Below are 25,081 nucleotides of genomic sequence, written 5' to 3'. Positions count from 1 at the left end.
CACAGGGCGCTGGTGAGGGGGGCGTGGGGCTGTCAGGCAGCTGCCAGCTGGGAAGGGTCCCTTCCTGCCCCAGGTCTGCTCAGCCCCAGGGATGTGGCACATCTCCCTGTCCCCCTCTCCCCAGAGCCCTTACCTGCCCCCAGGGCTGTGGGCACTCAAGGGCCGGGAACATCCCCTGTGTTGGCTCCTGTGGGAGCAGTGGGAAGCCTCTGCTGAAGGAGGGACATGTCTGCTCCTTATGTCCTGCACGGTTTGTTTTCAGCCATAAGCTCAACACACAGCCACAATCACCCCAAATCCCCCCAACATGCAAACACCGCGCTACCAGAACCATGCCTCGCGTACCTGAAACATATTTACAGACAGAAGTTAAACACACTGGGAAAGATCAGCCTCGGATATAAATAGCCAACACTGAAATCTGCCATCTGCTGCAAAGGACAAGGAAGGAACATCAACTGCCACCGACAGAGGTTAACACAGAGGGACACGTGTGTGCGTGTGTGTCCACACATGCTGCAACAGGCGGGGAGGGGAGCACTGCAAATCCTGCTCCCTTCCACAGAAGCATGCAGAGCCCGATGCAATGGATAACACCACACCAAATAACAACAAGGTGTCTTTTTTCCACCTGCAGAAATGCCCTGGCTGGCATTTCCCATTCCTGGTGCCCCCCCCCAGCTGGTCAAGCAGGATGTCAGAGAGGGATGGGAAGGGGTGGGAGCACCCCAATCTGCCCCAAAGGGAGTCTGCAGAGCCAGGCCAGACCCTTAGGGGACCCAGGTTCTGCTGGGCACAGGGGCTTTATGGCCCCATGGGACAAATTCCACCCACCCACAGGTGCAGCCACTCATGAGCCCCCACAGACAAGGGAGGGCAGGGTCTGGGGAAGCCTCAGCCTGTCCCTGCACCCAGCCACACCAGGGGGTGTCCCGAGTGCCAGCCAGACCACCAGCACTCAGGACGGGCTGCTCCTGTTGCCTCAGCTTTTGCCAGCAAGCTGGGACACTGCCCAGGACCACCCATATTCTCAGGGCAAGGGGTACCAGGCCCCCCATGGCAGTGCCAGCCCCCAGCATTTCCCTCCTGTGGGCAGGGGATGGGCATAGGCATCCTCCTGGATTTGGGCAAACCAAAGCCCCTGAAGATCCGGGACAGTTTGCTGCAGGGGGTCATCAGAGAGGAGTGGGCAGGGAAGGTGTCCTGGGATGCTGTGAGTGTCAGACCAAGCTGACTTGCACATCTGCCCAGTCCTGCAGGGCTGGGAAGAGTCTAGGAAAAGGCTTAAAGCCCCCACACCTGACTCATCCCTCAAGGTCACAACACTTGGCCCACTCTTGGGTCACCTCTGCAGTATTTTTCCTGCAGTCTCCAAGACTTGCCTTTAAAGTTAAAGCTGAGATCAACACTATCACCTGACTCCAGGAGCTGGGGCTTTGAGAGAGGGGGCATTATTTATGCTACAGCGATTACCCACCTCTGACTTTTGTGCTGGCCAGCTGGAGACCACAGGCACCAGGGAGGGAAGAGCCAGCAGATGACATCCAACCTTCCTGGTGGAGACAAGGCTGGTGGCTCCCCACAGGGCTCCAGGAGATGCAGCCCCGGGAGGGAGCAGAGGGAGAGGCTGCAGCTGCTGGCCCTGCCTGCCCCACCACAGGATGGCTGGAGCTGGCAGAGCCCCACATCAGGGCCCACCCTGGGGACCCCCATGCTCTGCCATGGCCCCATCCCTCCTCCAAGGGACACTTCCAAACCCTCCCCCAGTACAGCCAGGGGACAGGGCCATCCCCCCCTTGCCCCAGCCCCCTGGGCAGGCAGCTCCCTCCAGGGCTGGCAACAAGTGCCTACAGGCAGGACAGGAGGGTGGTGAGTGGCAGCTCCTTCTCCCCCAGCAGCGTGTCCCGCTTCAGGCTGCTGCCCTTGTTGACCACCTTGAGCTTCAGGGACATCTTCCTGGCGTGGCCGGGGCCCAGCCCATCGAAGAAGAAGTCCTCATTGAAGATGGGGTTGCGGCTGTTCTTGACGATGGTGCTGCGCTGCTTCTGCAGCTTCCCAGGGTTGAGGCACAGCGAGACACAGCAGTTGATGCTGCGCAGGTCGACGAGGGTGTCGTAGAGGTCCTCAGCGGAGACGAGCCTCACACGCAGCCGCGCGTTGGAGGGGTCGTACTCGGCGGCCAAGCGCAGGCTCCCACCCCGGCTGAGCCGCAGGCTCTGCTCCCGGCCGCGGCCCGGCGGCAGGTCCAGGGGCAGGAGGGTAGCAGGGGGCTGCCCCCCGGCCGGGGCACTCCTGGAGCGGCGCTGGGCGCTGGGGCTGGTGTCAGCCGAGCTGTCGTCGGTGGACAGCGAGCTGTTGCGGGCTACTGAGTGCTTCAGCTTGATGACCTTGGACTGGCTTTCCTGGCTGAAGATCTTCAGCAGGGAGACAGAGCGGGAGAGCAGTGGGGAGCCGAAGGGCGAGGACTCAGCTGAGGAGCACGTGTCACTCTCCCCGCCGCTGAAGTAGCGGCCTGGGTGCATGAGGGCAGCGCCCAGGTCTGCAGGCGCCTGGGGGCCACTCTCACCATTGACCTTGGCTCGGCGCTGGGCACTGGGCGAGGTGGCCGGTGAGGGGCAGAGGCTGCTGTGCTCGCTGTGGAAGAGTGACTCTTTGCGCCGCGTGTGGGGGCTCTCCACCAGCGTGGCGAAGCCATAGGATGTCTGCGCCTTGGGGACATAGGGCAGTGACATGGCCGTCTGTGCCTGCGGGTCCACGTTGGTGCCGAAGCCCCCCTCAGCCGTCCAGTCCTCGGCGCTCTCGATCTGGATGATGTGCCGGCTGGTGGCCCGGGACCGGGACCGGCTGGATGGCCGGGGGCTGCGCGGGGGCTTACGCCCGGCCAGGTCCTGCTCTGAGGCTGAGGGTCCCAGGGTGGGTGCTGCAGGGGGCTCGAGGCCCTCAGCCTCAGTGGGTGCTGCGCTCAGTTTGGGGGGGATGAAGAAGTCTGGGATCTTGTCAGGGGTGAGGACGTTGCTGTAGCGCGACCCCCGCGGGGATTCCTCCAGCCCCGCTCCCCGGGACCCACCGTTCTCAGCCACGCCGCGCAGCCGCTCCAGGAGCCACATGTTGCCGCCGGGTGCGGGGCTGGAAGAGACCCGAGGGGCAACACTGTCACCGGCAGACCAGAGACGTCAGTCCCGGGGAGCAACCGGCGGCGCTGAGAGACGTGGACCCGTTAGACCCGGGGACGGGGAAGAGGGTGGGAGGGAACCAGCCACGCCGAGGGACACAGGTACGCGCCACAGGGGGAGGTACGGAAAGGAAGCAGCCTCGCAGACGGACCCGAGGATCCGCCAGCCCGGGAGGGACAGGAAGGAACCGGCCGCGCCGACGGGCACCGGGACGTATCAGCCCGGGGGACGGGAAGGAACCGGCCGCGCCGAGTGTCGGGGACCCGGGGGATAGGGAAGGACGGGGATGCGGACCCGAGGGATGGGACGAGACGGGGCTGCCGCGGAGCACGGGGAGACGCTGTCGGCCGCGATGCAACGCCCGGACCGACCGACCGACTGACCGGCGCCGTCGCCAGCGGGAAGTTGCTGGAGCCGCCGCACCTGGAGCGGAGACGCCGCCGCCGCAGCCCGGGCGGGGCGGGCGCGATCGCGCTTTTATACAGCGGCGGCGGCGGCTCCGGTCCTTCCCCCGCCGCCGTAATCCTCCGAGCGCGGCGCCCCCGCATTTTCCGCGCCGCTCCCGACCGGACCGGGACCAGGAACGGGACAGAGCCAGGATGGGGACCGAGCTGGGCTGAGCGGCCAGCGGGTGCTGATGCTCGGGGCTGTGGAGGTCCGGCCGCCTGCTCACAAGAGCGCCGGGACTGGGCTGGGCTGGGACCGGGAGCGGGGGGCCCTGAGCCGAAAGTGGGGCGGCAGCAGCCCCGTATCCACCCCCCGCCCTGAGCGCAATGGGGGACCGAGGCCAGAGGGTCGGAGCCGGTTCCCCCCCCCGAAATCTTGAGCGCATCAACGCGCTGAACAAAGCCGACAGCTCTCCACAGCGCTCAGAGCTCGAGAGCTCGCTGAGAGCATCAAGTGGTTCAGCATCGCGGCGGGAGAAGTGTGGGGGCAGAGCCACATGTCACACCCGGAGGGGACAGCGCTGGGGCAGAATGCGGCCCAGGTGGCATTGGGGACAACAGGACAGATCGTCAGGAGGATCCGCGGAACATCGCTGCGGGCCCCGGGCGCTGCGGGGGGCAGGAGGCTCAAACCAGGGCAATCGTCCCCGGCACCACGCGGGTAGTCTGGGGACAGGGGTGTGCAGAGCAGGGTGGTGGCACGGGCGGGGACCAGCGACTATTTCTCACTGGCTGCTGCCCCGTGGATGCTTTCAGGCTGCGGGGTCTTCACTGCAGGATCATGGGTCCCGTGGGGGGAGGAAAGAGCAGATGGAGCCCGGGAGAGGAGGACGGGGCTGATGGGAAGGGGAGGCTAGTGAACAAAAGGCTGGTGTTTGTCTTTCCTCCACCCTTCGCAACTGTGGGTAAACACGGTGCAGAAATGGTTGAGTTCCCTTTAGATAACAAAGAGTGCTGGAGCCGGGCCAGCCCTGCCTGCTCGGAGGGTGCTCGGAGCTGCCTGTGCTGAGCTTGCCTGGGCTCAGCTCGAGGCTGAGGCAGAAGAGGAGCTGCAGCGGCCAGGCAGAGACGCTGTCCCAGTGAAAGGCTGGCAGGAGAGACCCTGAGCTTGCGGCAGGAGCTGGCACGGGTGCTCACATCTCTGCCACCTTGGGGACATGAGCTGTGCTGGGGCCATCCCTTCGTGGCAGGGACTGCAGCCAGCCCTGCTGCTGGCGTGGGGCTGCCAGGGACCCGCCCTCACCCCTGGCACTGCCATGGCCACTGTGTGCGGTGGGAGCTGCTGGATCTCAAACAGGAATGGGTAGGAACAAACACGTGCAGGGCCAGCAGAAAACAAGGTGTCCAGGGCCTCCAAAACAGGCTCTGGACCCTTGCTTGGCACCCAGGAGCGTGGAGCCAGCAGAGGGGCCTTTCCTCACAGAAGGGCCTTTCCTGCTCCTTGTCCAGGGCTCTCCATGAATCCAGACACTGTGGGATGGCAGGAGGGGACAGATGTCCGGGCTCCAAAGCTATGTCCCCAGGCAGCATGATGGGGAGAGGGGCAAGGTCTGGGCAAGACAGACAAGGGTCTTTCGTGCCAGCCTGGAGGCATGTAGCATCCGGCAAGTCCTGGGCATAGCGCCACGGGCAAGCAATGCCTGGGGACACTGACAGGGCTGGGGACACTGGCAGGGCTGGGGATGCTGCCAGGGCTGGGGATGCTGCCAGGGCTGGGGATGCGGCTGACACAACCAGCAGGATGCTACCACCTGCTGGAAGCTGGAAAGGGGCTGGGGGCTTCCCAGGGCACGGGCTGAGCCCCCACTGCACCAGAGTGCTGCACACATCCCCTCTTCTCCAGCCGGTCAGTTATTTCCATGAAACTTGCTGAGAGCCAATGAGAGCTCTGATCCCTCTGTCCCCTTTCAGGAGAACTAAGCTGGGCAGAGTTTGTGCCACACGTTTGGAGGCTCAGGGGAGGTTTGGGCAGCACCCCGGGGCTGAGGGGCCTGGGCAGAGCCAGCAGCAGCTGGTGGAAGGCGTGGGCTCCTTCTCCTGCAGCAAAAGACGGAAATCGGAGCTCTCGCTGCCTTTTCCTGCCTCTGCTATTGATGGAACAGCACAACTATCGTTGCAGACCCATTACTACATGACACAAAAACCCAGCTGAGATAGAAATGCCACATCCCTGTAGGTATTCGGCTATCAATGGAAAATTACACATTCATTACTGGGCTATGTTTTGGGGCTTCTTCTATTCATTGACTCAGACAGCAACTGGCAGCCCCATCCTGGGAGGGGCTGTCCCCAGAGACGGGCAGAGGGTGCCAGGTGGACTCCGTGGCCGATGCTGGTGGCATGGTGGCAACACTGGGCATATGGTGTGGAGATGCCCTGCAGGACCAGTGCCCAGGGGCCAAGCCCTGGGTGCTGCGCCCCCCTCTGGAGCTGGCAGGACAAGGAAGTCACCCATGTGCAGAAGGAAGGGCCAGGGGGCCAGAGACAAGTGTGATCAGCACGGACGGAGCAGGCTGCCACCACCAGCATGGGACCAGCCAGGAGCTGGGGGTGATGGAGCTGTCATCCTGGCACCTTCTGCACCACTGGCCCCAATGAGCCCCTGGGTGCAGCAGCCAGAAGCAGAAGCCCCATCCCAGCCCCACACCCGAGATCAGCATGAACCACCCAGGCATCTTGCTCATTTCCAGGTTTAATTAGAAACATATTCCAAACCACGAACCCACACCCAGAGCCAGACATGCTGGAGAAGGGGACGTGTATGCCATAAAAACCTGCTGAAACCCTGAGCCGGCTGGGGGGTTCCCTGTGGCCGTGGGACACCTCTCCTCCCAGCAGCCCTGGCCTCACAAGCCAGTGCCAGCAGCTCACCCCAGACCTGCAACTTCCCCACAGCAGCTTCATCCTGGCCCTGGCCCAGGGAGTGCTGTGGGGGCTCAGGGCCACTGGGAGCCTCACAAAGCAGCAACTCCTGGGGAAAATCCAGCTGGAAATGTGGGAGCAACAGGGACATCCAACAGCACCAGCCTCCATGAGGTGTTTGTGCCCAGCCTCACAGGCAGAGAACAGCTTTGCCCTGGGGCTGGGGTGAGTCTGGTGCCAGGGGAGTGGGCTGGGGGTTCACATACCCCCAGCATCACTGCTTCCTCCGGACAACCTGGCGGAGGTGCAGCTCACTCTCAGCAGCCACGATGGGCTGATTGTTCTGCTGGTGGTGGCTGATGAGGTGGCTGATGCTCTCAAACAGCACATCCTTGGTCCTCACCTGGGGGCCAGGGGAACAGTGGTCCTGAGCCCTGGAGAGCTGCCTCCCACATGGAGTCCCCATGCAGCCCCGAGGGCCTGGTCACCTCCATGACCATCTCCTCTGTTCCCCCTTCCCCCTCAGCCCCTTGCTCCCCCTTACCACACCCTCGGGATCCACCAGCAGCAGATGCCGGGGCTGCCCGCTCTGCATGCCCGTCAGCACGTATTGCCCTGGGTTGGTCAGGCTGTCCCGCACCAGGAAGTCCCCGTCCATCTGCAGGAGCCTCTCAGCATCCCGCCGGCTCATCTTCCCGTGGTACCACGGCTCCCGACGGAGCTGCTCCTCCGTGGGGGCAATGGGGGCTTTTCGTGTGGGGGGACTCGGCCACTGGTCCTCGATGGGGGGGCCGGTGCTGCCCCCCGCAGTGCACTCATGGAGCTTCAGGGCATCCTCGAATGGCCCTGGGGGAGCCAGGGGTGGGCACCGGGCATGAAGCTGCGCTGGGGCACGGAGGGGATGGTGCCCCCTCCACCAGCACGGTGTCCCCCTCCAGAGGGCCAGGGCAGACAGAGTGCCCACCCACAGCCCTGCCCTGAGCACAGCTCTCCTGCCCCCAGTAAGGGTGGGCGACGATGGGGCCCCAAGTCGTGGCCCCCTATGATCAGCACGGTGCTGCCCTGGGCTCAGCCAGCACTGGGCACTACTGGGGCTGCGGTGGGCAGCTGGGCAGCCCACTGGCACGGCTCGGCCCCTCTGCAGGTCCTGCCCCAGACACCCCCAGCCCGGTGGCTTACTCATATCAAAGAGGTCCTTTTTGGGGCTCTCCTCCAGCGCCCCGCAAGCCTCCAGCTCCGGCTCCCAGGTGTCCAGGCTCTGTGTGTTCACGTACATGTGCTCCTCGTAGTCCTGTGGCCCCAGGGGGTGGCTGTCTGCCTCCAGGTACCCGTCACAGGATTGGCCTGCGAGGATGGGGCATCACTGCCAGCCAGGGCAGGGCAGGGCCACGGGGACCTCTGCTCACAGCCCCTGGGGCCTCCTCAGCAGTGGTACCCACCTTGACTCTCCTGGTCCTGAGGTGGCCCTGGCTGAATGCTCTGATCTCGCCTGGCTGCAAACCCACCCTGGGGAGAGGAGAAAATGAAAGTGTTGGGGTGGCCTGCTGGGGACCCCGCAGTGGGGCTGAGCCCTGGGAGCTCACCTGGCTGGGGGGGCTGGAGCTGGAGGGCTGGGTGTGAATGTGGCCCAGGGCTGCACCGTGCCGGAGCCGAGAGTCAATCAGTCCCCCTGGGGGTGGTTCCTTCCCTGGGATGCTGTTGTAGTAATCGTGCTCGGCCGCCTCCTCAGCCTCCCCCCACGCCGACTCCTCTGCACCCATTGCCCTGCAGCAGAGGTGGGTGAGCGGGGGGCACCCTGCCCGGCTCAGCCCCCTCCCCATGCCCAGCAGGGGTGGGGGCCCAAGTGACCCCCAGTCAGGGGATGTACCCAGGACAAGAGGTGCAGGGCTGTGGTGGGGCACACTGACCCCCTACCTGTCCGGGGGTGCCACCACTGTGGGGGGGCTGTGCAGGTACTGCTTGAAGCGCAGCTCAAAGGCCTGTCCCACTGTGCTGATGACGCTCTGTGCCAGCCCCTCACAGCACTCCAGGATGTGGCAAGCTGCAGACAGACTGACAGCTCGAGCACTTCTCCTGCACTCCCATCACCCCTCTGAGACCACCCTGAACCACCCCTCGTGCCCCCCACCACGGATCCCCTCCTCCAGCCTTCACCCCAGCACATCCCTCCTCTTCCACAGAGCTCCCGGGCCTAGGGGCCAGTGTCACCTCTCTGGTTGATGGGGTCCTTGGCGACATAGGCAACATAGTCCGTGGTGTCCTGGGGGTACAGGGGGAGATCAGGGCCAATGTCCAACTGCTGTGTGGGGAGCAGGGTTGGGAGCAAGGGGATGGGCTCGGGCTCGGCCCTGGCCCCACATCCTCCCCTAGGACCAGGCTGCCCCAGAGTTCAGCTCAGCCATGGGATGAGCAGTCCCTGCCCCTGCTGCCCCTGAGGGACCATGGCTGGGGGAGGGCTGGGGCATGTTGGTCTCACCGTGTCCCCACCAGAGGCGAAGGAAATGGATTGCATGTGGTGGTTGGCGATGATCTGTGAGGGAGACATGGCCCAAGAGGGGAGGGGTTATCATGGGTTATCAAGGCTTCGAGGTGGTGGGGCTGTGTCCCCAGTGATGGCTTTCACCTGGCGTGTGGTGGGGATCATGAGGTTCAGCCCATCCACGGAGATGTTGACAGCAATGCTCATTCCTGCGAATCGGAGATTGCTCTTGCCCAGGATGGAGAAGAGGGCTTTGTTGGGAGCCTGGCAGGGGAGAGGAGTGTCGGGGCAATGCCGCCTCCCAGGACCAGCTTTCCTGGGGTTAAGGAGGCAAAGAGGGATGCCCCAAGAGAACCCAGGCTCTGCCCAGGGAACAGAGCACCCTCAGCACCCTGCCCTGCTCACCCCAGGATGGAGCCCAGGGAGGGATGGGCTGGGTGGACACTCACCTTCTTCTTCCAGATGCCCTTCACGCCCGGCACAGCCTCGTACAGTCTGTTGATGGCTTCCCTGCAAGTCCCGGCCGGGTCACTGCTGCTGACTCGGCCCCTTTCCCCCTGCATCCCCCTCCTGCAGCACTGCGGGGTCTGGGGACACCGGTCCCCACAGCCCCGGGCACCGCAGCGTCCCCGCAGCGCTGCCCCACCTCCCGGCCCACAGTGCAATCCCGGCCGGGGCCACCTCCCGGCTCCGCGTTCCACCGAGGGGCAGCAGGGCCCCTCGCCCGCGTCCCAGGGGCAGGGCTCCCCCAGACGCTGCCCCCCCGGCCCCCCTCCACAGGGCCTTGGGGACGGGGAGTACCCAGGGCCAGCGGGAACTCCAGGTGGCTTTGGGGTGGGGGAGAGCAGGAGGCAGGGCTGTACCTGGTGACCTGTGTCCGGGTGTTGAAGTCAAGGGACCTCATAGATCGGAGGACCTCGATGCACCCCATGTACTGCGGGGGTGGGGGTACACGGTCAGAAGAGCCTCCTCCAGCTCCAGCTCCACGGATCATATGGCACCCTTCCTCCCTCCACCCGAAAAAGCCCCATTGCATGCCCAAACCCTGCGCTGAGACCCGACAAAGTCATCTGTGTGCTACAGCTCATGACGCCCTGGTAGGGGCTGAGGCCTGCCGGGTCCCGGGGCTGGTTCGCCGGCCCAAAAGACCCCCGGCCCCTGGCCCAGCCCTGGCTGGTTCTGAGGGACCGTGCCGCCCCTCCAGGGATGTGCCGGACAACGAAGGCAGCATAACGGGACCGGGCTGCCCGTGACGGGGCGAAGAGACCGCAGGGGGCAGCTGCCCCAGGACCCCCACTTCGTCCCCGGGAAGGTCCGACGGGAGCCGGGGGTTGCAGCTGCAGTTCCGAGCGGCAGAATCTGCCGGGGGCGAACGCGGACCGGGGGCTCTGCGCGGGGAGACGCGGCGAGCCCGGGACATGCGTGGGGCTGGGGGCTTCGCGCCGGGGCGGGGCCGGGGTCCGGCGGGACTTACCCGGACGATGTAGGAGACGCCGGGCCCCAGCACCCGGTGGTCGGGGTGCAGCCAGCCCTGCGCCGGTTTGCGGATGAAGCTGCCCTTGCGGCTCCAGTCCTCGGGCCCCGCCCGCGCCGCCCCCCGCCGCCCCCCGCCCGGCCCCGCGCAGGGCCCCGCGCACAGGGGGTCGCAGGCGCCCAGCGCGGCAGCCAGCGCCGAGGGGGGCCCCGCCGCGCCCCCCGCCCGCCCCGGCGCCGGCAGCTCCCGGGAGCCGCGGCCGAGGAAGCCGCCGGGGCCGGGGAACTTCCACTGCGGCATCCGCGGCAGCAGCGCGCAGAAAGTGGTACCGGGCTCGGGCTCCTCGGCGGGGCCGGGGCCGGGGGCCGGCGCGGGCATGGGGGCGGTCAGCGGCTCGTCGCGGAACCGATCATACTTGGGCTCCGGGAGCATGCCCGGGGCCGCGCCGCGCTCCGCTCCGCCGCTCCGCTCCGCCGCGCCGGCCCCCGCCCCCCGCCTGCTCCCCCGGGGCCGCGCCGCGCTGATGTCATGGAGCGAGCGCTCGGCCGCCCGCCCCGGCCCCCCCCGGCCGCCACCACCCCCACAGCATCCCCCGGCTGCCCGCCCCCTTCTCCGTTCCCCCCCAGCATCCCTCGTCCATCCCCACAGCATCCTCAGGACACCGCTCAGCCCCCAGCATCTCCCGCCCTGTGCCCCCCTCGAGGCTGTGCTGCTCCCTCCGAGTCACCAGCGGGGCTGTGAGGAGGTGGCAGCCCCAAAAGGGCAGGCGCGGTCTCGCTGTTCGGGGACAGCAGCTGACGATGCTGGCCGCGTTGTTCACACCGGGCTGTCAGACCCCCAGGCACAGCTCTGCGACCATCACGCCTCAGGGCCCCCCAGCACATCTGTGTTTCCCATGGGGACAGAGCTGCTTGTGCTCTGCCCTGTGCTCTCAGGACTGAAACAGAATCACCCCCTCGGCTCACACCAGTCCCGTGGGTTCCTGGGGTTTTTGGGCAGGGGCTCCTGCTGCCATCCCCCGGGAGCCATCAGGCCCTCTCGTGTTTTGCCATTAGCTGGAGTGATGAGCAGGCAGCCCCCGGCAACGGGGACATTTTCTGCTCTTTCCACTGCTCCGTGGCCGGTAAGTGCTCATGGGAGCCGGGAGCTGGCTGAGGGGGCCGAGGAGGCTTTTCCAGGCTCCCCACACAACGTCGCTGCCCTATTTTGGAGCCTCCCAGCCCGGTGGCCTCATTCCCTCTGATTTCATCTGACGCCAAAGCCAGGCTTGGCTCCTGCTTGTTTGTATTAGGAGGGCTCCGGCAGCAAAGAGCACAATAATTTTCTTGCTTCTCTGCCAGTGTCTGCAGCAACCAGGGGAAAAAACCTTTAAAGGGACTTTCTGACCTCAGTCAAGCAACTCGCCTTTCCTCTAGCCCTGGGGCTGCTGCTTTTTTCCAACAGTTAAAGGACTCAGACCTGTCCAGCCCAGCACAGACCCACGGTACCCTGCTCCGGGAGGGGCTGGGCCGCACGTGGTCCCCCGGGGCGGGTGCTGGGCTGGTGTGGACGGGGCCGGGGGCTCCGGTTGGGGTTTCCTGACGGTGCCCCGGGCAGCGGGAGCCGAGCTCAGGTGCAGGCTCACCGTGACGCCCGGGCTCTGTCCCCGTGGCGCCGGTATCCTGGGGGTCTTTGCAGCGCGGACACGCTTGGCTCAGCTTCCCGAGGAGCCTCCTCGACCCGGGGGAAGGCCCCCGTGCTCGGACCGGCACAGACGGTGCCCTGCTCAGTGCAGCTCCCCGGCGCCAACCGGCACAAACAACACCGGAGCCTCCCCGGAGGCCCCGGGCAGCGCGGCCGCCTTTATCTGGCCTCCCCCTCTCCCTGGCAGGTGATGGGGGCGAAAGCCAGTAACTGCGCTAAGTGCGATCAATAAATCTGGGTAATAGAATTACATTTGCTGTCGCCATATTGGGAGCCGCTTCCCTGCCCTCTCCCCCCGCCTCCCTCCCCGGGCTGGTTTCAGGCTGCCGCAGAGCCCCGCGATGCGCTGGCTCCCCGTGCTCTCGAGGTGGCTTCAGGGGCGCGGGGGGAGCCCAGGTCCCTTCGGGGGGCTCTGCGGTCCCTGCCCGGTGCGAGTGGCTCTAGGCTCAGGTCCCTGGGGTCAGCCCAAAGGACGGGGCCGGGTCCCCGCAGAGGTCACGGGCGTTTGGCCCCACGCGGGGGGCAGAGCGCTCACCCCGCGGCGCGGGGCCGGGACCCCGCAAGCAGCCCCTGCACCCACTGCTGCCCTCGGGGCTGCTCCCCGCTCCAGCGCCGGTCCCCAGGGGCTGGGGAGTTCTTTCCATCTCCTTTCCAGCCGGTCTCAGGCTTGTGGGGTGCCAGCCTCACGTCCAGGGCTGCCCCCGGCTACTTTTAACCACTAATTAAAGGAAAGGCCGATGGTGGCTTCGGGCACCCCGTGGAGGGGGGGTCTGCAGCCCCGCGTCCGGCGGTGCTGCCGGGGAGGCCACCAGGGGGAGGCAAGGGACAGGTCGCGTCCCGCCCCAGCGGCCCCCGATTTGCATAAATTATCTAAACTGTGCCTAATTAACCTCCTTACACCTGTCACGGCATGAGGGGAATGAACGTCAACCCGTGACGGATTAATCACAGCGCGCGCGCTCCCGCCGCAGCCCCCGGCGGTGCCGGTGCCGCTCCCGCTCCGCGCCGGGATCCTTCCAGGAAGGCGCTCGGTGGGATCGGTCCCCGGCCTGGGACGGGTGCGGACCGGGCAGCAGCCACTCAAGCCCCTCCCCGGGACGGGCCAGGGGAGGCGGCGGCGCGGGAGGAGCGGGAGATCGGGGGGAGATCGGGGGGAGATCGGGGGGAGATCGGGGGGAGACCGGCGAGCACCGGCACATCCCGGCATGCCCCGCGCTCCGCCGCGGCGGGGAACGGCCCCGCCCACCGCGTCCCGTCGTGCCTTGCGGCGCCCTCCCAGCCCAGCGGAAGCCGCCGAACGGCTCCTCTCCCCCGTCCCTTCCAGCCAATCAGGAGCCGGATCAGCCGGCCAGGAGAGGGCGGAGCAGCCAATGGGATGCGAGGAAGCGCCGTTGTCCAGGCAACGGGGGCGGGGCGAGGCCTGCGGGCGGGCCGCCCTCCGCCGCCGCCCTCGGGCCCGGTGCGGGTCCGGGCCCGGGCTCGGCCTCGGCCTCGGCCCACCGGTCTCAGGGAGGATGGGGCAACCGCGGAGGCCGACCAACGGCAGCGGCCCGGCAGCGCCATGACCGGCGAGAAGAAGAAGAAGAAGCGGCTCAACCGCAGCGTCCTGCTGGCGAAGAAGATCGTCATCCGCGACGGGGCCGGCGTGAGCGCGGGGGCCGGGGGCCTGCGGGGGGTCTGCGGGGCCCCGCAGGAGTATGAGCGTTTGAGGGGCAGGGGCTGGGCAGGAGAGATCTTGGGTAAATTAAGATGTCTGGCATAGTGAGGTGGTTGATGAGTGGAAGAGGGGACGTATGTTGAGCTGTGAGCAGGTTAGATGGGTTTTTAGTCTCTTTTCCCAAGTAACAAGTCACAGGATGACAGAAAACAGCCTCAAGTTGTGCCAGAAGGGTTAAGATTGGATAATTGGATGCATTTCTTCACCAAAAAGGTTGGAACAGGCTGTCATGGTGGAGTCACCATCCCTGGAAGGATTTAAAAGATGTTGGTTTAGTGGTGGATTTGGCAGTGCTTAATGGTTAGTGGTTTGACTTGGTGGTCTTAAAGGTCTTTTCCAACCAAAACTATTCCATGAGCTTAGACCTGGATCTGCTCAGTAGAGAGATCAACTGTAAGTTTTGCTGCAGTGGTTGGTAGAATCATTCAGCTACTGGAGAGGGTGGAATGGGGATGATGAAAGGGAGAGGAGAGGGGTGCTCTCTTCTCAGAGAGACTCTCAGGAGTCTGGTGGACCAAGGTGGGTGGTGACAGCTGTGCTCTTAGTCACTGGCTTCCTGCCACCTTGGGGCTTCTCCCTCTCCTGCAAAATATCATCTCGTTTGTGTGCAATAAAACTGACTTCCCTTAATGACCCTGTCCCCTCTGGTAGGGGCCTCCCAGGTTGGTGCTGTTGATGTGGTTTTTAAGCAGACTTAGTCCATCAGTTTAATAGACTCCGTGAACACAAGCCACGTTTCAGCAGAATAACACCTCCTGCTGCCTCCTCTCCTGCTTCCCATCCCTTCCAGCTGTGTGAGTGACCAGAAGAGCAGTTATTCTGGCAGAACCCGGGAGGATGTGACTGGTAAAGGAGTGCTCATCACACACCACACCTGTGCATTCCTGTCCCTGGGAATCTGTCAGCAGTGAGTGCTGGAGGCAGGATACCCACACAGAGACATCCTTAGTCTGGTCTGTTAAATGATTGGCATCTCCAGAGCACAGTGTGGGGATATTGATCAGCTGGCAGGAAATTAATCTGGCCTAGGTGGAATGCCCATGGAAAGTTTTTAAAACTTTTGAATACTCTTCAAGCCACTGGAAGCTGCCTAAATTGCTGGAATTCCAGATTTCAGGTGGTGTTATTATGTGTCAGAGCTCGACTGCACTGCCCGGGGAGTTCAGGTTGTGTGGTGTGACACAGGGAGTGGGCCTGGTGGAGCAGCACGAGCTCATCCTGCTGGAGCCCATGGGCTTTCCTCCCCTTCCTGCAGTTTGTTTCTATTGTGAGCTGGTGACTTTGCAGGTGTCCTGCATGGCAGGAGGGACCTCCTGGGTGAGCAGGGGAGATCTGGCACTCGGAGAAGTGACAGGACAAATGCTGCCTGGGAAGGGCCATGGGAAATCTTTAAGGAAAGGAGAGGCCTCGAGATGTGGGGCTTTTCAACAGCTGGTTGTGGTTGAGGACTGTGCCTCTCCCACCCTCCTGGGTGGATGGAGTTGGTGATGAGGAGTGAAATGGCCTTCCCAAACTCCCAGTCTTCTCTGGGTGCTGCAGAGAATGGAGTTGTTTCCTTTCCAGGCTCTTGAGGCGAGGATGGAAAGGATAAGTTTGATCAAGTTTAGAGGGAACATAATTATATTGAAGATATTAATTAACATAAATATAATGACTGATTAATACTAATTAATATTAAGGTATTGTAGTAAGAGTACAAGGGTTAATGGATAAAGACTGAACAGAGGAGATTTAGGTTGGACATTAAGAGGAAATTCCTTAGTGTGAGGGTGGTGAGAGCCTGGCCCAGGTTGCCCAGGGAAGCTGTGGCTGCCCCATCCCTGGCAGTGTTGAAGGGCAGGTTGGATGGGGCTTGGAGCAGCCTGGGCTGGTGGGAGGTGTCCCTGCCCATGCAGGGGGGTGGATCAAGATGATCTTTAAGGTCCCTTCCAACCCAACCCTGTCTGTGATTCTTTGATTAAATGCTGGATAAACCCACTTTCGCAGCCAGCTCTGCAGGAGGGGCCGGGCAGAGCTAAGCTCCCTTGGGTCTCTGATGGTTTGGGGTCTGTGTGTTCTCTACTGACCCAGCTCTGTTCTGCAGCGACAGGGGATTGGAGAGCCCAGCGTCTACCACGCCGTGGTGGTGATTTTCCTGGAGTTCTTTGCCTGGGGGCTGCTGACCACACCGATGCTCACGGTGAGTCTCACCTCGGGCTGGAGAGGGGAGGGAGCTGAACACAGGCCTGAAGAGTGCAGGGAGTCCAACACACCAGGGGCCTGCACCCAGACGGATTTCTGCATGAATTAACTGGAGCTGTAGTAATTTTCTATGGAGTGGGGCAATTATTATTGTGGTTCCTTATTTTGGAGCAAAACATGAGGTAGATTCCTGAAAGATTGTGAAGGATTTCAAGAAAGCAGGACTGAGAGACCTGACCTGAAATGGCTAGAGTTTACTGATAGTCTGTTGCCATTTATTGCTTTTGGGTTTTTTTGAGGTACTAGAAAAAAAATGCACTTGGGAGCTTAATGAAAGATGAGCAAAGCTTTGACATTTTATGCAAAGTCTGCACTTTGCCCTACACTGAGTTATTTAGGGATAATAGGAGTTTTAGTTGTGCCTGTTTTTTACCTGATCATGAATGGAGTCTTTTTCCTAATGAAAAGGCATGTAGAAGTGTGGTAGGAACTTGTAGGTCTGAAACACAAAACAGATTAAAAAGGGGACAGAAAAGTTATGTCGTGACGTGAAGTAAAAACAGAAGGAAACTGGATGGTGTGGGGATGGAGAAAGGGGTGTTTCAGGTTATCTTAGCCTTGCCCAAGGCTGGAATAATTTATGGACTCAGGGAGTATGAAAGAAAGTGGCTGCTGATGTTGGAGATGGGAAGTGGAGCTCCTCTCCTAGGCACAGCAGTTGTCCATCATATATTTCCCGTGTTCCCTGTTGCATTTTTCCAGGCATCCAGCTGTCAGGTGCTGGCAAAAATTTATGGGAATTTTGCCAATGTTTCTAACTCTGGTTCTGTTTTGGGTTTTTTCTATCCCTAGGTGTTACACCAGACTTTTCCTCAGCACACTTTTTTGATGAACGGCCTGATTCATGGAGTCAAGGTACAGAGTGTTCCTTCCAGGCTTTAATTTGGATCTGGGATTAGTACAGAGGGGCAGCCATCACAATCTGTGTCATTTGCTGCTGTCAACCAGCGTTTGGCAGATAAACATTCCTGTTTCAGCCTGAGGTGCTCGTGGGCACACCTGGTGCAAAATGGAGAGCAGGGTGTAGGAATCAAGTAGCTGGTGAGGTTGGTCTTGCTGAGCAGCACTGACTGTGTGCTGGGACTGCATCAGCTGTGGGTTCAGCTGCAGTTCTGGCCCAGGAACGTGGCAGAACAGCCCATCAGGCCCTGCTCCTGCAGGAGGATCTGGGAGCATGGCCTGGAGGAATGTTTGCTCTGATGAGCTGGGCCCTTCCTGCCCCTCTTGGGTTTGAAAGACATTAGAAGGCTTTGAACACTCATGTGTGTATTTGGTGGCCTTGGCATCTCCTTGGGTCTGCCTTGTCTCTCTCCATCTGTAGCAGACAGAGGGCCTGGGGGACCCAGCTGCAGGAGCAGGGCAGGATTGGGGTGTTCAGCAGCACCCCAAGGGACGAGGATTATTTTCTTTCTCCCTGAAACGATGTGAGCAGTTTGACAAACTGTTCTGTTTGGGGAATATTGCCTGCTTGTAGAAAATAGGAATGGTTTGTCTCCTCGTATTTTCATCTCTAGATGATGTTGTCAAAGGCTCTTGCTGTCAACAATCAGAATTTGACTGAGGGATCTCTCTGTCATCCTGTCTCTGTCTCAGGGTCTGCTCTCTTTCCTAAGTGCCCCACTGATTGGTGCTCTCTCTGATGTCTGGGGCAGGAAATCCTTCCTCCTCCTCACTGTCTTCTTCACCTGTGCGCCCATTCCCCTTATGAAGATCAGTCCGTGGTGAGTTCACTCCTGAGGTAACCGAGGGGCTCTGAGGAGGCAGGAGTGCAGGGCTGAACGATGGGGGATCAGAGTGCTCATTTGAGGGATGGTAGAGCTTGTCCAGGGGAGAAGGGTGCCCAGCCTAGAGACTGATTGACTTGGCTGGTTCTACTGGAGGGGTCAGCGTCAGGAGGAGAGAGTCTGTCTTTCCTGGTGCCTCTCCTGGTGTGTTGTCACTGTTGGGACACGTTAATGTTCCCTTCCTGGGTGGGGAAGATGAGCTCCCTGGGCCTGAGCTGGGTGTTCCCGAGCACCGTTGGTGCAGTGAGGTGGGATGGACTGAGGGAAGGAAATGGGAGAGGTTCTGCTCCTGCAGTGCAGCTGCTCCCTGACTCTGCCCTCGGCTCTGCCTGTTCCAGGTGGTATTTTGCAGTCATTTCCATGTCTGGAGTCTTTGCTGTCACCTTTTCTGTGATTTTTGCCTACGTTGCTGACATCACACAGGAGCATGAGCGCAGCACGGCCTACGGCCTGGTAAGGAGCTGAGTGCCTCACCTCTTGGAGCAAACACCTGGGGCCTGCAGGTGTACAGCTGTGGTGAGGGATTTGTAGACAAGCCTGGGGACAGTGTCAGTGACCTGCGTGTCACTAATGATACGGGGCTCCCTGTTCTGTTTGTGACTTAGTGCCCAGGGAGAGGCCTTGTTTCCCTGTGGTCTGAACACTGGTGTTGTTCCTTAGCCTTTGGACAGCCTGGTCTGTGCTCAGGGAAGGGGACAGGCAGGAACACTCATGCCTGCCAGGAGCCTGGGATCAGGCTGACAGTTACTGATCAGTTACTGACAGTACCATGTAGGAGTGGTGAGGACAGCTCTGACCTCCCTGGGCCAGAACTTAGCCTGGACTGCACCATGAGAACACACCACCTGTCTGTCCTCTGGAGTCCCCATCCACCTGGGCTGTCACCATCAGAGGTGGCAAAACTGGTGGGTCTTTCTGGAGGAGAAAATGGGCACTAGGCAGAGGAGGCTGTGCTCATGGTTTGTGCTTCCAGGTGTCGGCCACCTTTGCTGCCAGTCTGGTCACCAGCCCAGCCATCGGGGCCTACCTCTCCCAGGCCTACGGCGACACGCTGGTGGTGGTGCTGGCATCAGGGGTTGCTTTGCTGGATATTGGCTTCATCCTGCTGGCTGTGCCCGAGTCTCTGCCGGAGGAGATGCGCCCGGTCTCCTGGGGAGCTCCAATCTCTTGGGAACAAGCCGACCCATTTGCTGTAAGTTATCTGCTGCTGGTTGTCCACGTGCTGCTGGTAATGCTTATATTTGCCTTAGTTCTGCTGATTTCTCTCAAAAAGAAGATGCATTCTACAGAAGGTGACATTTTAACATCATCCCTCTGAAATTCTGACCTGGGTTCATTTGAGCATTTACTTCTTAGATATAAGATGGTGACTTAAGCACTTAGTTTTGCTGTCTCTGTACCTGGAGACTATTTAATTATATTAACTCCTTTTTTAATTTTTTTTTTTTTTCATTCCCACCCCCTTCCCTACAGTCCTTGCGGAAAGTGGGTCAGGATTCTACAGTGCTGCTCATCTGTATCACCGTCTTTCTCTCCTACCTTCCTGAAGCTGGGCAGTATTCCAGCTTTTTCCTGTACCTGCGGCAGGTCAGTCTCTTGCTGTGAGGGCAGGCTCTGGATGTGAGAAGTCCCAGGCTACAAATACCATCTTCATTGCATGTCCCAGGGAAGCTAATCTCAGCCAATAGCTCAGTGAAGCTGAAGTTGTAGGAAATAGTGGTGTATTCTAGCTTCCCTAAAAACCTGGGAGCCTGGTGACCCTCAGCAGGTATCACTAGGACCCTTGGTGGGCTCCTTGCTGGTGGCACTGCTGCTCCCGGGCAGGTGGGCCCTGTGATTTTGAGCTGTTTGATCAACCAGAGGAAAATCTTCCATTTTAATCCTGTGGCAGCAGGGAGGTAGTGGAGGGTGCAGCTGATCAGTGAGCGCCTGATGAGCAATGTCAGTGGACGTTGGTGACGCTGGTCGGGTGGCTTTTCTTACAAATCTCTTACCTGAAAAGTCCCTCCTTGGTGTTTTCACAGGTCATTGGTTTCTCCTCAGAGACTGTGGCAGCCTTCATCGGTGTAGTTGGAATTCTCTCTATACTGGCTCAGGTGAGAGGCAACTTCTGTCTTAGCTCTAGCAGGGTGGTTTGAGAATGCCCAACATTTCTAGTGATGGGCTGGGCAGTTGCCAGAATCCCTGTGGCCACATGGACATCGTCAGGCCTGTGCACAGGTACCTGCAGCTCCCCTTTCTTATCCTTTGAACGTAGCTGTTGGTTGAATAACAAACTGTTAAACTGTGGGGTGGCCCCATGCAGCTCTGTGAAACCCCACAGGTTGTGCTCTGGTTGCCACGGGCAGGGACGTGCTGGTTCCCAACCCTGTTATGGGAAGGCAGGAGCGCGTGTGCCTGGTGGCTCATCCTGCAGCAGCAGATGCTCCTCACCCTCCTGTCCCTTGTCTCCCAGTGTTGTCATCTCTCTTCGCACTGACTCTGGAAGCTCCTGTTTTTCTTTCCAGACAGTAGTGTTGGGAATTCTCATGCGTTCGATAGGAAATAAAAACACCATCCTGTTGGGACTAGGCTTCCAGATCCTGCAGCTTGCCTGGTACGGCTTTGGATCACAGCCTTGGTAAGAGTTCACCCAGGTTTGCGCCACGGCATCAGCATCCCCCTCCAGTGGCTCCAAGTCCCTGCATGGTGCTGGTCTGCGGCCAGCCTGTGGCACCCCCTCCTGACTGTCCCTTCCCCCCCAGGATGATGTGGGCAGCAGGAGCTGTGGCTGCCATGTCCAGCATCACCTTCCCGGCCATCAGTGCCATGGTGTCGAGGAACGCGGATCCCGACCAGCAGGGTGAGTCCTTGGGACTTTGTCCAGGGGCAAGTTCCTCCCAGCAGGTGCTGAAGCTGCTGCACTTTTGGATGCTCGGTGGTGGTGGTGCAGGGATGGGCAGAACATCACTGTGGAGCATCACTTTGTTCCTGTCAGGATTGACACTTTTGTTTTAGTCATAGCGAGTGCTCTGGGAGGGAATTCTTACATTGCACACACAGGTGTTCAGTGTTGCCTGTTTGATGCTGAGGACATGGCAGCTGAATGATTTGCCTACTTCATGGTCCCACCCCGAGTCCTCAGACTTGGCTGCCTTAAGTTCCAGTTCAGCTGGAAACAACTCTCTGTGCCTGTAGCTCATTTTGCTCCCCAGAGGAGCAAGCCCAGCAATACTGATTTCTGTACACCCTGGCCCTGAGCCAAGCTCAACCCCTGGCAGCCACCTCCTCTGCAGAGCACACGTTGCTCCAGATCTGGATTTGTGATCCAGTCTCTGGACCTGTAGCCATCCCAGAACAAACCTGATTTCTCTGTACACCTGCCTCTGCTTGCTGTGTCCCCAGGTGTGGTGCAGGGGATGATCACTGGGATCCGGGGGCTGTGTAACGGCCTGGGGCCGGCGCTCTATGGATTTGTCTTCTATCTGTTCCACGTGGAGCTGAATGAAATGGCTGAGGTGGAAACTTTGGGTAAGGCCTCCAAACCCAACATGGCCAACCCTACAGATGAGGTAACTGTTCAGCTTTATCACTCCTTTTGCTGGGCTGCGTCTGCCTTTGTGCTTGGGTGCTGATCATTCCTGTTTCTCCCTACAGAGCAGCATTATCCCGGGGCCTCCCTTCCTGTTTGGGGCTTGTTCTGTCCTGCTGTCGCTCCTGGTGGCCTTGTTCATCCCAGAACACAACCTTGCCCTGAGGTCGGGCAGCCACAAGAAGCACAGTAACGGAGCCCAGAGCCACCCACGCAGCCCGCAGGCTGCGGGGGCAGATGGCAAGGAGCCCCTGCTGGAGGACAGCAGTGTGTGAGGCTGGGGCAGGATGTGGCTGGCATCTCCTCCAGACCAAGGACAGACTGAGCCAGTGGGAGCCCAGGGAGAGAGGGCGGGGGGAGAGAAGAAAAGAGGTGACAGACCGTACCACAAACAGCTAATGAGGAGGGATGGTGTTTCCCTTCAAGCCAAATATTCCCAGCTGGTGCAGAAATGGAATTGTGTCATCTGGTGCTGATGGAGAGGGGAGATGCTGAACTGCTCCAAGTGAAGGGATCATTCTTTGGAGCAAACCTCTGGTACGTGAACCCTGAATATCGTGGTGTGACCTGCCAAGCACTCAACTCAGCAGCGGCAAATCCAGGAGATGGCCTGGTCTGCTCTGAGCTGACGGGGCTGCCAGCAGGAACCAAAGCAGGCACCTGCACGTGTCCCTGTCCCTGGCACCACTGGTACCTGCTACCACGGCTCAACCGGGACCGGCCAGTCCTGGGCTGGGGAAGGGACTGAGGCAGGAGGGTGTGAGGGTGGGAAGAGCAGCCAGGGTCCTGCTGCTTGAGGGTCTGAAGAATTTGCCCATTCTGGCCCAAGTGAAACTTAGACCAAAAAAAAAAAAATAATCTACTGACTTAATGTTCTCATGAAGATAAGAAAATCCATAGGTAGTGGGTAGAAGGATTTTTCAGAAACCTTTTTCTGGAACTATAAGGGTTGTACAAAAAATACAGTTCTTGAGACATTGGAGAAACAACTAAACTCTGCTGAGCACTTTATAAAGTGTGTTTCCTGAAAGAGGGGTCCAAGAAATAGCTGCTTATCTTGAGCACTTTTATAAAGCACGTTGATTCTTCCCCAGGCTGTTGCCATCTGATATGAAAACCAGATAATGACTGTACCTTCTTTTTTTCTCTGTCCAAAAAGATCCTGATGGTGATGATTGCAATTGGTTTGAACTTAAAGGTTGAAAAACAGAATTGCAAATTCTGCTGCAGGGTTTGACTCTGTTCAAAAAGAGCAGCAGATGCTTGAACTTGAGTGTTGTGAAAGGAGCTAAGTCAAATGTATGGGAAATGTCTGGTTGTTTATAGAACACAGAGATACAGCAGAGGGCAGGAAACAATTGTTCTAGTTTGAGTGAGATCACTGAGCAGTCATGGGAAAGTAAAGGCCAAACTGGGAACACTTAAGTAATTTAAGGGAATTGAGGATACAGTGGCCAAAAAGAGTCCTGTCTCAGAGCAGGTATGTGCAAAGTTGTCATTCCCTGGCTGGGATCCCTTCTCTGTAGGATTGGGATGGGTAACTTTGGGGAGAAAGGCCACAGGGGAGAGCACTACCAGTGTTTTGGGGTGATTGCAACCACTGTCTGCCTAGACTGGGCTGAACTCATGATACAGTGTTTGTTTGCCAGTTGTCTGGACCAGTTAGTTGTGGAGGTGGACATTTGAGTGAAATAATTCAGTTTGTTTTGTGTTAATCTCTCCTGGGACCAGACCCTGTGGGTTGTCTGTGCTGAGGGCAGCCTGGACACTGGGATTTACTGGTGTGGAGCTGATTGCAGGATTGAAGAATGGGAGCAGAGAGTCCTGGTGACCTGCGGTGACTCCAGTTTTCCTGAGCTCATTGTGGTGATGCTCCAGATTCCTGAACAATACCGGGGTGGCCTGTGCTCTGCGTGCACAGCACGCTGCTTTCCCAAGGAAAACCAGTCACTTCAATTTCCCGACAGCAATCCCAGCTCTGTGTTGCTCACAAAAATGCCTTTTTTAGACTGAAGCTTTAGCAGGTACATCTGGCGATTCATTCACTTACCCTCTGTTCAAATGACCTGAGGGAGGTTTGTCCCTCACATGCTGATGGTGAAACGAACACCAGGTCGTGACTGGGCTCACTCTGAGGCACTTGGAGCTTCATGGGTAGAACGTAGTGGAACGTTACAAGAAAGATGAGCATAATTTATATGATACAAAGTATATAGAGATATATTTTTAAAAGTCCTTTCCTTTATTGAATAGTATATTGAAATGAATGTTTCCCTAGTCCTGTTCACTGTCATGGCCACTGCTGCCTGCGGCACCTCAGCCTCTCTTTTTCCCTCAGAGAGCAGAACCATCTTGGCCAGTTCCCTCCTCATCACGGCGCGATTCCCACAGTGCCAACAGCCCTGGCTCCCGAGTACTGGACCTGGAGAGTCTGGGTCCCTTCTCCAGCCCCAGGCTGCAGTCACAGCTGCGCTGTCAGGCTCCTGCTGGCACCGATACCAGTGAGGGTGACCTGACCACGGTCCCTGTGGGGCTGGTACTGGGACACAGGGTCACCCCAGGCCCAGGGACCTGCTCTGGGCAGGGGGGCTCCCCGTGGGGCAAGGCTGCTCTCCTGCCCTAGAGCTGTCACTTGTTTTGATGCCAGGAGCAGGCAGGGATTCCTTTCCATGGTCTTGGAGTTCCTTTCACCTGGTTCAGGGGGCTCAGCTCCAGGTAGCCCCCCTCCCCATCAGTGTAGGGATGTGACCCTCCCACCGTTCTGCCTTCAAGTGACAGCAGAGAACTTGGGCCAAGTGGTGACAGAGCTAAAATTACCAGACCCGAATGAAGAATGTCTCATTCTGAAGGGCTGGTAATTCTGCAGCATCCCACATGGAGACTGGAAAACCTGTATGGAGCACTCAGCTAGTTTTGCCAATTTTTGTTACTTTATATGAAAATGCAACTTTTTTAAAAGAGCCTTTTCTTAAAATCCCCTTGATTTGCTGTGTAGTGTCTGAGCCTGGCTCTTTTAACATCAGCTTTCCCAGAATTTGTCTGCAGTGACTTGCAATTCAGGTTGGTAACAGCAAAGCCCCCCAAAAACTGGCTCATCTGCCCTCCTGCAGTTCAGCATTGGTGGCAGCACTGCACGTGAGTTTAAACTGATCTTGTCACATCAAAAAACCTGCATTAAAACATTGCTTTTCTTTTGCCATTACTTTTGCGAAACAGTATCTTTTTAATTCAATGTTTTTTCTCCTTTTCTCCGTACTGGAATGGCTGCTGACCTCTCTGATGATCCTCACCAGGCGTGGGCCTGTGACCTGCCCGGCAGCACCGCTGCTCTCCAGGTTACCAGCACCTGTGTTTCTGTAGATCTCTTTTTTTTAAGCTAACAATTAAATGTATTTATTTCAGTTCAGGTTGTGTTTAGAACTGGCTAATCTCTCCCTCTGATGGATTATTTATTAAACTGCTGCTTTCCTGTTGTGTTGGAGGTCTCTGTCCATGTCCTTTCCCTGCTGCCCCCAGCCCCATCTAACCCCACACCAGTGCCCACCCCACAGGAGCCTCTTCCTGCAGCTGGTTTTAGCATTCCAGAATCTATTGTCCTCATTTCCAGCCAGGCTTAATTTAGATCTTATCTACTCATTCAAACACATATTT

The 25,081-nt window shown here is 59.4% G+C and overlaps 3 protein-coding genes across 4 annotated transcripts; 1 reads left to right on the top strand and 2 right to left on the bottom strand.

Moving 5' to 3' along the window:
* Positions 1-1,743: 1,743 nt before the first annotated feature.
* On the bottom strand, positions 1,744-3,115 carry C2CD4C (C2 calcium dependent domain containing 4C). Its single transcript, XM_051639696.1, has one exon. It carries the CDS (start codon positions 3,105-3,107, stop codon positions 1,848-1,850), a length of 1,260 nt encoding a protein of 419 aa, XP_051495656.1. The 5' UTR covers positions 3,108-3,115; the 3' UTR covers positions 1,744-1,847.
* Positions 3,116-6,295: 3,180 nt separating this feature from the next.
* Positions 6,296-10,866, bottom strand: SHC2 (SHC adaptor protein 2). The gene is made up of 12 exons (XM_051639996.1): positions 10,435-10,866; positions 9,824-9,894; positions 9,410-9,470; positions 9,105-9,224; positions 8,958-9,011; positions 8,690-8,741; positions 8,396-8,522; positions 8,065-8,245; positions 7,921-7,987; positions 7,661-7,825; positions 7,026-7,327; positions 6,296-6,884 (listed from the first exon to the last, which is right to left on the bottom strand). Exons 1-12 carry the CDS (start codon positions 10,864-10,866, stop codon positions 6,756-6,758), a joined length of 1,761 nt encoding a protein of 586 aa, XP_051495956.1. The 3' UTR covers positions 6,296-6,755.
* Positions 10,867-13,554: 2,688 nt separating this feature from the next.
* On the top strand, positions 13,555-24,911 carry LOC127393977 (hippocampus abundant transcript 1 protein-like). Of its 2 annotated transcripts, XR_007891579.1 has the most exons (13): positions 13,571-13,762; positions 15,918-16,013; positions 16,868-16,930; positions 17,669-17,796; positions 18,198-18,312; positions 18,833-19,051; positions 19,333-19,446; positions 19,884-19,955; positions 20,367-20,479; positions 20,604-20,701; positions 21,244-21,410; positions 21,496-21,967; positions 24,724-24,911. XR_007891579.1 is itself a non-coding variant. In XM_051639619.1 (12 exons), the coding sequence occupies exons 1-12, from the start codon at positions 13,679-13,681 to the stop codon at positions 21,703-21,705; spliced, it is 1,479 nt and encodes a 492-aa protein (XP_051495579.1). In that variant the 5' UTR covers positions 13,555-13,678; the 3' UTR covers positions 21,706-24,911. The 2 variants fall into 2 exon arrangements, 1 of the variants encoding a protein (XP_051495579.1); XM_051639619.1 differs by having other exon boundaries at positions 13,555-13,762; positions 21,496-24,911.
* The last annotated feature ends 170 nt before the right edge of the window (positions 24,912-25,081 follow it).

This window comes from Apus apus, chromosome 24 (genome assembly GCF_020740795.1).
Source record: "Apus apus isolate bApuApu2 chromosome 24, bApuApu2.pri.cur, whole genome shotgun sequence".
NCBI lineage: Eukaryota > Metazoa > Chordata > Aves > Apodiformes > Apodidae > Apus > Apus apus.
Note: the sequence above shows the minus strand (reverse complement) of the source record. Positions and strands in the feature narration are given on the sequence as shown.

Coding starts and splice junctions, on each gene's coding strand:
- LOC127393977 (XM_051639619.1), top strand. CDS start 13,679: ATGACCGGCGAGAAGAAGAAGAAGAAGCGGCTCAACCGCAGCGTCCTG. Junction 18,313..18,832: donor GCAGCACGGCCTACGGCCTG/GTAAGGAGCTGA, acceptor TTGTGCTTCCAG/GTGTCGGCCACCTTTGCTGC. Junction 19,447..19,883: donor TTTTCCTGTACCTGCGGCAG/GTCAGTCTCTTG, acceptor GTGTTTTCACAG/GTCATTGGTTTCTCCTCAGA.
- SHC2 (XM_051639996.1), bottom strand. CDS start 10,866: ATGCTCCCGGAGCCCAAGTATGATCGGTTCCGCGACGAGCCGCTGACC. Junction 9,895..10,434: donor GCGTCTCCTACATCGTCCGG/GTAAGTCCCGCC, acceptor CCACCCCCGCAG/TACATGGGGTGCATCGAGGT. Junction 6,885..7,025: donor TGGTGGATCCCGAGGGTGTG/GTAAGGGGGAGC, acceptor CCTGGCCCCCAG/GTGAGGACCAAGGATGTGCT.
- C2CD4C (XM_051639696.1), bottom strand. CDS start 3,107: ATGTGGCTCCTGGAGCGGCTGCGCGGCGTGGCTGAGAACGGTGGGTCC.